At 35.4% G+C, this 10,561-nt stretch overlaps 1 protein-coding gene across 2 annotated transcripts in view; it reads right to left on the bottom strand.

Moving 5' to 3' along the window:
- Positions 1 to 324: 324 nt before the first annotated feature.
- Positions 325 to 10,561, bottom strand: part of PPP1R21 (protein phosphatase 1 regulatory subunit 21) — a 30,059-nt gene continuing 19,822 nt past the window's right edge. For both annotated transcript variants that reach the window (XM_083828195.1, XM_083828196.1), the window contains 7 exons: positions 10,436 to 10,528; positions 9,431 to 9,664; positions 7,919 to 7,954; positions 6,591 to 6,707; positions 5,639 to 5,737; positions 3,251 to 3,379; positions 325 to 1,491 (listed from right to left, as the gene is read on the bottom strand). In XM_083828195.1, coding sequence (XP_083684321.1) covers positions 1,462 to 1,491; positions 3,251 to 3,379; positions 5,639 to 5,737; positions 6,591 to 6,707; positions 7,919 to 7,954; positions 9,431 to 9,664; positions 10,436 to 10,528 — 738 coding nt within the window. In that variant the 3' untranslated portion in view covers positions 325 to 1,461. The remainder of the gene's footprint in view (positions 1,492 to 3,250; positions 3,380 to 5,638; positions 5,738 to 6,590; positions 6,708 to 7,918; positions 7,955 to 9,430; positions 9,665 to 10,435; positions 10,529 to 10,561) is intronic.

Here is a 10,561-nt window from a genome sequence, read left to right as displayed (position 1 = left end):
GCAAAAACAGCTGAGGATAACATATATTTAACTTTCTATTAAGCCCTGAAACAATCTTCAAAGCATATTTTTACTTATGTCTTTTTCTGAATGTAGGCACTGTAAGTAGTAGCATCAGTAAGAAGTTCATCAATTTGATTCATAAAATTAAAGATAACTAAATTAGTACCTTCACTGACAGATCGAATTCCTCAGAGAAGGCAGCTTCAAAAAAAAAAAATCTGGCAGAAAGCAGTTAGCTTCCAACCCTATTTGAAACACTTGAAGCTATCTGCTTTGGCATATGGCTTATGGCATAACCAGAATTAAGAAAGAGTCACACTGTTTTTGTCTAGTTGATTTTATTGTTGCATATTAATAACACCGACACAGTTGATATCAGAGTGAACCCTTATGGGACAAGTGCCATAATGCAAATTATGAAACAGAAGATCAGTGTAAAGTGTAAGCAGCACAGCATCTGTTTTAAAAAAAAGTCAATGCCATGAAAACTTGTGGTATTGGACTTCATTTAAAAAAAAATTAGGAAAGGCCTAAAGTTCACAAACTTCCCAAAACACAAGAAAAGCCATGTGCGTATCCCCAGTCAATCTATCAGGATTTAATTCCATGAAAGACTTTTTCCAAATTCAGTGTTTAAATTTTCTATGTATTTCATATTCTTTACCATAAGAGAGCACAGTAAGCTGTTCTATTCTACACACAATTTGCCCCAAAAGAGCAAAGGAATATATGATCACATTGTCCTCTAACTTTAAACAGCTATTTCAACCAGTACATATACATGTAAACAAAATGCCTAAATAAGGGCTTAAAAACAATTTCATAGAAGTATCCCAGTTCAGCTATTTGTGCTCTTTATTTCAAAAATTCAAAGTGCCAAATACAAGCAGAAAGTTTGAACTATTGCAATCTAAATTAAGAATGATCCCATTTGCTTGTGTGATTTTATAGAAATCATTTAAAGCCACAATTCCAGTTAATTCAAAAGGGCTGAGAACAGGAATACATTTACAGTAGCTGCACAGCTTACATAGCCAAATTCTCAAAAATAACTTCTAAACTTATTAACAAGTAACTGAATGTACAGGTGTTGACATTTTAACGTAACTCAAGACAGCTACTGTACTGATACCAAATTTGTTAATGCATAATCTATTTGAAAAATATACAAAAGCTGAAGTTATTACATGAAATTAAAACCCAGTTTTAAAAAGTGCACAGTAAAAACTGAAGGTAATTACTATATAAATTATCCACAGAGTGTATGTGTCCCAGTTTAGATACAACATGAAGTTCTGTTAGAAATTCTAAGTAGTTTAAAGCCATTTACAGCACCAATCCCATTTTTACTAGATCAAATACCACCCCTGCTTCCTGTAACAAGCAGGAACTGGACAATGAATGTTCAATATCTGCATTCTGTTCAGCAGCAGCCTCCACGGACAGTTGAGCCAGGAACTATCGATTTTTGTTCTTTTTAGAGTTTCCCTGCAACAAGAAGAAAACAGTGAATACAGTATATAGTTCAGATAAGAACAGTATATAGACAACATATAAAACCCGAGGTCTAATAGTTTATAGCTACAGCAAGCAAGGAAACACCGTAAGACTAGGAATAAACAGTCCAGTATTAATAATGGAAGCCTGCAACTGCTTGCTTTGAAAATCCCTCTCTCCATACAGGCATAATAGAGGAAAAATGCACCATAGCTTTCAAACAAGTACAACAGTACCTTACTTTAATTGAAACCTATGGAAAATGAGACATTTGATTTATGTCCCACAACACTCAATTATATTAGCACCATTAACATTGTAAGGACACCAAAGGCAAGTTAAATCATAATTTGTCCTTCAGTGATATTTCAAGTATAAGCCTTATACGATAATTGCCTCAAATTAAATTGATTCTCCACCCTAACATTTTGTTCCAAAACAAAATTGACTTCAGCTTAGTCTACACAGAATATTCTTAGTTTTTAGAAAAGGATTTATTTCGCAACAACCTCATTACATTTGACTTTCAGCAATTCCACAATGCAAACATACAGCTTAAAAATTTTGTACAGTAGTACAAAAGTACAGTAGTACTTGCTGCCAATTCGCCATTTTCCTATTTCCTTAGGATAACATTTGTTTTTCTAATGGCTTAATTCAGTTGAAATGAAAGTGATGCAGTTTGGTTTCTACATTTGATAGCATCCAAAATGCAAAAAAGTGTGTCTACTGTTATGAGATTATGACTTACTTCCTTAGAGACAGAGTACCCCTTCAAGTTTTAAAATTATGACAGGTTAAAAATTCCACAAAACATTTTATAAAAACATGAAGTGATATAGTCAGTATATAGAGCTTCCTTCTAGAAGCAACAAGGCCTTATATACAAAAAAAGTAACCTTAAAGAGCACAATGTCAAGCCAAAATACTCAAACATCTGAAGGAAGACGTGGAGGAAGTCTACATATAAAAATCACTGTCATGGGGTATCTAATCAAAACATAGATCTTCACACACACATCTCAGTGAAACCTGCTTCCATGCATTCCACAATTAATTCCACAATTCCACAAATAATCCCGCATTATTTGTTTCACAGCCAAACGAGTGAAGGATAACGACCTTCACAACATACATTTCTTTTTCCAAGCAAGGAGTTTATCCATTTACTAGAAGCAAGTTTTTCTACTTTATGATGAAAATTATAGTAGCCTGCTGTTGAACAGTCAGTGCTTAAACTACGGTATATCCTATCCTGAAGGTTCTAGGAAGAAATGTACGTGTGACTTTTGAGAAAGTTCACAGAAGAATTTAAGTGGCAACTTTCTCACTCCCACATGAAAAAAACAGACCAACTAGAATATGGAAATAAAGCAGAGGAGAAAGAACAATTGCCAGGACAGGAGCACAGGGCATTATCATAAATATCCTATATCATTAGATGGTATTGCAAATAGTTTCATTTTCACCAGATTAAAAAAAAGTGCTGACCTTTCACAGGGTACACTTTAAATGTGTACGCTCTGAAGCGGTGATATACAGTGTCTGCTCTTTCACACATGTACATTTCCGAAAATATTTTTTTTTTTTGAAATATGCACGACCAGCTTTGGAGTTTTCTTTCCAGTTGGCCAAGAGTAAGAACTACAGCTTGTTGACAGATTTGTGAAAGGGTATTACTGCAGGCATGCCAAATGCAACCCACAGAACTCCACTAGCCAGTGTCTACTGTCAACACTTGACAACTTACCTTACTAGTCATTTTTAGTGTATCAATTTCTTCCCTTTGTTTAGTTAAGGTCTCATTCATACTGCATAGATGGTCACTCATCATACTTAACTGATCCTCATAACTTCTCTTTGTTGTCATCAATTCATCCTATTAGGACAAAAAACAGAAAAAAGTCCACAACTTGAAGCCTTTGATCAGTATTAGAAAATGTCTGCTTTGCCAGTTGTCACTATCTCCACTTAGTAATCTACACTTTTGATGCTAGATATGTGCAATTAATATGCGCACTTAAACCACTGAAATTACATAAATGAATCACAAATTGCAATTAAACCATTGAAAAATAACACTTGACAAAAAAAGTCAGTAGTTACTTCCTTTCACCTCAAGATTCATGCACGGTCTTTCCCCTGTAATTTTGTTTTGTTTCCTTTATGTTTTTTTCAGCTTTGTATAGCTTACGTAAAAGCTGAACAGCTAGATTTTCCACCATCGCTTCCAACCAAGACACAGGTAAAATCTTTAGGATTAGAATACTGCCTGTACATGAACACATGCAGCACGTGAAGCTGAAGGCATCAGCAATTCACGTGCAGTTGCAGAGCGATCTTTCTGGCCTTAAAAACATGGAAGGATACTGTGCATTACTAGAGCATAGCAATGAATGGATACAGACTCTTTAGGAGGGACAGGATAGGAAGGCCAAGAATCACACTCTATGTGAAAGAGTGGTTAAAACACAGTTAAGATCTTATAAGCAGGAATCACACAATAACAAGGGTAATGTGGTAGGCATCTGATACAAGTACTTAATCTCACTACCAAGACCCTAATCCTCATGAGGAATTTTAACCACGCTGCTATCTTCTGGAAGGAGAAGGTGGGATGCTTGCAATTCAGGAGTTTTTAGTGTTGTAAGGGATTTCCTGATACCAGCGATCAACAGACGTAAGAAAGGCTCTCTGCTGAACCTGTTACTCAGAAGTAAGGAAAAGCTGGTCGGGGATGTGAACGCCAGTGGTACCTCTGGCTACAGCAACCGTGAATTACTGGAATTTAAGATCCAGAGAGAAGCAAGCAAGATGAATAGTAGAATTACAGCAACCTTAGACAAAATCTGCTCTTCTGAAATCCTTCTCAAGGTTTGCTGAGCAAGGTTCCTGTGAGAACTGCCCTGGAAGTTAGTTAATGGGGCCAAGAGGAGTTGAATGATCAAGGACAACCTCCTCAGAGCAAAGAACAGACCAATGCTTTGGAAGCTGAGGAACTGTGGGAGAAGGCCAACAAGGATGTCCTGACTCAACAACTTGATCCAAATGGTATCTGCTCTGACCCAGGAGTAGGCCAGATTGCTTTCAAAGAATTGGTTAGATTGGAAAGGTCCTGAGATAAGATTCACCGTTATACAGACTACTAAACATTATCAGTGGTGTGCCTACTTTTTTTTGGGATGATGATGTAATTGGAGATTAACATCTCATGCTAAGTTGGATATTAATTGTGGAATTGGCTAAAGGAACAAATCAAGACAGCACTTTTGGTTCATGAACAGTTCTTCCAAATGTCTATCATTCGTATTCATTGTATTTTAGGCACTCACCATTTCAGGCTGGTGAACAATAAAGATACGAATTAAATATGAAGAAAAGTGAAGAATTTGTGAGATGAATTATAATAATTTTCTTTTACTATTGCCTCCTTTCTCAGCGGCGTGGAGGGGAAGGACAAAAGGCTAAGTTCACAAGCAATTTGCTGTAACAGTTTATCATCTTATTGTTAACAACAACTTAAAAATTACCCCAAAATTATCTCTGCTTAATATTAAGATATCCACCCACAAAAAATGACAGAGGCTTTTCTAAGATTTTCAGTCCCAAGTGCTACAATGGATTAAGGATTCCATGTTTCATCTAGGAGACTGCACTTTCATCATTTTCCTAGTCCTGTTTAAGTTAAATGAACTAATATGGAGTCAGCCTCACCAGTATCACACTTAATAATGTAAGGAGTAGAAGACACTAGGAGAGGAAAAAATGGATGCAAGTACTGCATCCATTTAATTAACCCTCCCCTCACAGAGGGAAACGAGACACTGAAATATGCCATACAACTCTGTATTTAGACATACAGAAAACACATTTTGATAAAAGGGCCTTGACATCAAATGTGCTAAAACACAGGCTTGGCTACTACCATCTTTTCTTTGCAAGGATATTTCACTTCAACTTTATACGTGGATTTGAAGTGTATTACTTCTTTTTTCTACATACTGTTAGTTTTTACATCTCTTACTAAGGACCTAGAAGAGGCAGGACCATGCTTGGTGGTCTTTTTCTCCTTCACCTTCCTCTTACACACAATTAACTATACAAATACATCTATTACGTCATTTAATATTTTACTTGCCTGTAATCTACTGATGTTTTGACTAGCTAGTTTCAATTCTTCCATGAGTGATTCCTTGGACTTCTCCGCTAAAGACAGTCGTTTGGCAAGTGCTCGACACTGTCAATTCAAGCAGGATAAGGAGGGTAGAAGGGAAGAAAGTTAGCTCTACAGTATTGTCTTGTGTCATCTTTAACTGAATGCTTTGAATGTTTCCATCTTTCTGGAAACCTTACATATTTGGATATTAATCAGAATCTGTGTACATTTTTTAATACAAAGATAACTAAATAGTTAACATTAAACTTTTTTCTTTAATTTTACAGAATTACTATATTACCACTTGTCTAAACTTTATTTTTATCACATTATTGCTAGGAAAATATTTCATAAAAAAACACAACTCACTTCATACATTGTTCAAGTGTCATAGAAAGATGGTTTACTATGTCATCTACTATTAAAAAAATAATTTTAAGATGTTTTGGTTAATTCTACAAATCAAAACAGCCACTATGTTCAAGAAGAATTACTTAACGATTTGAAAAGAAAAGAGGAATCTAAAGAGACTATGAATTATTTTGTTAATTCTTAATTTTAAGTACAGCTTCTCAGAAGAGTCGTCTTTATCACTTCATTATATGTTCAAGTATTTTTTTTTAAATGATGTCAGCATTATTTTAAGATGAAGTCAAAAATAACCTGGTAACTAATACCAGCCATTTCACCTTATAGGAGCAGACCAATACATGATACACATTGTAATTCTTAATGCAATGAAGAAAACACTAATAAAAGCCTTTTTAAAAAAAAAAAGTCTGTCTATACTATCCATTGTTACACATACAAGACCACAGACGAAAACATATTCCAGGAACAAATTTTTCCCAGATATGATGTACTATATATTTAACACTTGTTTATGGAAAATTCAAAAAGCAATTTTCAGTACAAACACTGCCTGTATGCTCACCTCAGCATGAAAGTGTACTGATTTGCTGTCAGCAAGCTGTAGATGAGATGTAAGTTCTGCTATCCTTGCCATATAGTGTTTTTTTATTAAGTCTTCACGAGACTCAACATCTGGAGCCTGGTAAATCAAAAATTGAAACAGACATAATTAAGTTTAATAGACTGGATACTTCACAGTGCATCACAGAGTCTTCTCTACTGACTTCTTCCCTCCTGATGCCCAATATATCCAAAAGCATTAAATTCCCCAAACCACAACAGACAAATGAGAGGTCAGATCAACTGACAATGCCTACTTAGTGTTGTATTTCCTCTAAGGACAACGTAATGACTGAGGATGCAAGAGGTTTGCTTGATTTAACATACTAAGTCTCCGATGAAGACAGAAAACACTGCAGAAATAAACTCACTCTACCACCTTGAAAAAAATACTAAGCACTTACTGTTTTTTCCCAGCAAGGAAGAATTCCTCCACATAACTAAGTTTCAGAAGCTCACAAACTCTCAGAATGGTGCATGTTCCAGAAGTTCATTTAGACACTAAGGTGTGTTGTTTTTTTTATTTTTTTTTTGTGTGTGTGTGGTTTTTTTTTTGGTGAAGTGGTGGTTTATGACTCGGGGGCAGCTTTCATATGATTTCTCAATACCTCCAAGTTCAGTACTATGCCGGAGCTTTTAAGAACTGGTATCAGTTATTACCTGACTCCCACCCCCATTTTAATCGTTCCTTCAGGGAAAAAAAAAAAAAAAAAGATGGAGCAAACTAAACTACATGGCAGTTCCCTGCAGGAGCAGAAAGCCAAAGCACTGAATCTTACTCTCAAGTTCTTGCTGTGGCAAGCGTTATGCTATAGCAGTGCTAAAGGAAGAGTTAGTATTTGGTCTGACAGCTAGCCCTATGTTTCTTTCAGTATAACCTCTGGTTTGGGATAGCCTGTTAAACACAGATGCTACAGCCAGTGACTTTTCCTAAACCACTCCCAGCTTAAGCCCCTTCTCAGGAAATTAAGAACTGAGGCCTGAAATCACTTAGGGTTCCTAAGGAAAGCATTGATCTGTACTCTTACTGAAACTACAGAGAACAGACCTAGACTACAGCTCATACTGTTCCAGGCCACTTACACAAATAAAAGCTACGGTTCACTCTACAGAACAAAAAAAATATATACATGATCTCAGAAGCTTGAAGATATGGTACACAGACTACCTGAGTGATTCATGCCATTATTTTACGTTATTCTTGATATTTAATTACACCTTTGGAATAAGGTCAACAATTAAATTTAAATATTTACCATATATAATTGGATAACATTCAAAATAGATTACCTTCTCATTATCAGTAGTTATAGTCAACATCCCAACCTAAAACATGGAAGAAAATACACATGAAGTGAGGATTGCAGAAATAGGTACCTGCCATAAAAGGACTTTAATAAAACAATCTTGAAACAGTTAAAATTAAATTTAAGAATTTCCACATGTAACATAAAATAAAGCGCAATATACAGGAATGCCTTGAACAGAATTAAAGATGACACCGATTCTCCAAATATTAAGTATCCCTTATCTCAGGACGTACACATGGAATAAGCAATAAAAACAACAAGACACAGCTAGCTTATCTGATTATGCAACTACTTGCATCATATGCACATGAAAAAGCAATGTTTCAATGTACTAAAGTGTCTAAATAACACAAGGAAAAAAGGAAAAGGAAATTTCAAGAAAAAGGAAATTTATCTTGGATTTCTTGAGTACCTGATGAATTCCTTTCTTTGCAGTTTGACTAATAAATTTCATTGACAGCTTAGTGTAAAGCCCTGACAGAACTCTAGCCAAGGGATGTATGTGATTAACTAGTTTCATGTAAGAATATTTTCATACAGAGTCAGATTTTTTTTCCTGACCCGAACAGGACCATATATAGATTTGGGTCTACAAACAATATTTTTGTTATGCTGACCTATCATTCACATCAAGCACTGTGACTAGAAAAAAATCTCCTCAAACTCCTAAAGGATAAAATATAAGATCAAAAACTTAAAACGACAGTTTACTTCAAAACAGGTAATTCCAAAACTCGTTGGACTTGATGATGTTACAGGTCTTTTCCAACCTAAGTGATTCTACGGAAAACAACCCATTGGTCTTTTTTTTAATCCTGGAGCAGGAAAGCGGTGAAGAAAAAAAACACGAATTCTATTGAATGCTCATCTTAATAGATTAATTCATGTCTTACAGATGGCAGCCCTGTTAATACCACTGCAGAAGCAGCAACTCAGAGGAAAGGGCAACCCTTTTAAAATATTCATAATAAACAGCAAAAAGCTATTTACCAACACATAAAAACAACACACAATGCATACCATATCCAAAAGCAATCGATGAACCCAAGATGTATGAACCTATGCAGGTTATGTAAAATTAATGATCCAGAGAATACTGGAAACTTGAATGACTTCAAGTTAACTTTTAGGTAATACTACATGGACCTGTAGTAAGTCTTTTAGCTCTTTTAAAAATACTAGTTACCTACTTCTGTTTGCTTTAACATATCTATAATATGTTAATACCTATCATTTCCCCCTCAGTCACAGAAGTACAGAACAACAAGAATGCCTCTATTATACTAAATAGCAAAGTCTCAAAAGCCAAGAAATGCCAAAATCTGAACAGAGTATCAGCAAGCCACTTCGCAAACGTAATGAACCCAAGCATGACTGCATGATTTCAACACCAAACAACTTTCATTATTAATGGTTCACTGGTCAAATAGTACTTACTACTACTACCAACTAAAATGTATTTTTTACCCATTGAAGGAAAAAAGTCACTTACCAGACTAGTACTTTTAATAGGTTCCCTCTGACTCTTTTCTGTTGTTTCCTCCTTTTGTTGAGTTACATTTGGCAAAACAGAACGTTCTTGTACAGTTTCAGCTAAATATCCACTAAGAGAGTTCTTCAGTTTTTGGTTTTCTTTCTCTAGTTTTATTTTAGCTAGCTGGGCCTCTAACATCCAGTGTTCTTTTTCTTGTTCAAGTTTTGCAATTTTCTCTAAACTCTGCTGGACCTTTAGGATGGAAGTTCACATTAACAAACACAGAAAAAACACAGCCCTGGAGTCGTTTGAAGAGAGAATTATTTCAAATCATAACACAAATGAGCTAGTGAATAACAAAGCGGTAGGCTGCTTTCTGTAGGTTGAACTGTGATCATCTACGACACGCACAAACACCCCCCAACTTGTCCAAATAAGAAAAGCTATGGAACAGTATGTAACCTTTCACTCCACACATTTCTATTCAACATCAGCTCATCTCAAATAATAGACTCTGAACATGGGCCACTACAAAAAACACAAGTCTTTTTCTTTTACAAAAGTTCAAGGACACTAACACAAGAACAGCCTGAACATTCAAGCTAGTAAGAGAAGTTTTAGTCAGTACTTCAAATTAGCAAGTCCCACTCATAAAGAGGTGGGCAGACCGTATAAGGCCTTTTAAATACCATTTAGTCTCCCTCTGCCTTATCTTCCAGAAAAGGAAAAACACACACTCAAGAATTATAGAACTGTGATCTATTAATATACTGATAAATTATTGTTGTTAACCAGTGCATAGTCAAAAAACACTCAAGACAGTACATAAAATTAGAAATTAATATTCCAGTTTGCGCTGTTCTTTTACTCTCAAAATGATCAGTGAGACATCTGTAGTTATTTTATGACTCAGTATGTGTTTTCATGTACAAACAACCACATACACACATAGGTAGACTATTCAATACTACTTTCCTTTACAACATTTATTATTAGACATCAGTACAATTTATACCAGAATACCTGTTGTGCAAGACCTTCTCTACTTTCTGTGGAACTCAGAAGAACTCTGCGATTGGCTAAAGCCTCTTCATAAGGCACTGAATCTGCACAAGGCTGTGAAAGGATAAAAAACATGTTTCACAATAG

The sequence above is a fragment of the Anser anser genome (genome assembly GCF_964211835.1).
Source record: "Anser anser genome assembly, chromosome: 3".
NCBI lineage: Eukaryota > Metazoa > Chordata > Aves > Anseriformes > Anatidae > Anser > Anser anser.
The sequence above is the reverse complement of the archived record's forward strand: the minus strand, read 5'-3'. Positions and strand labels throughout refer to the sequence as shown.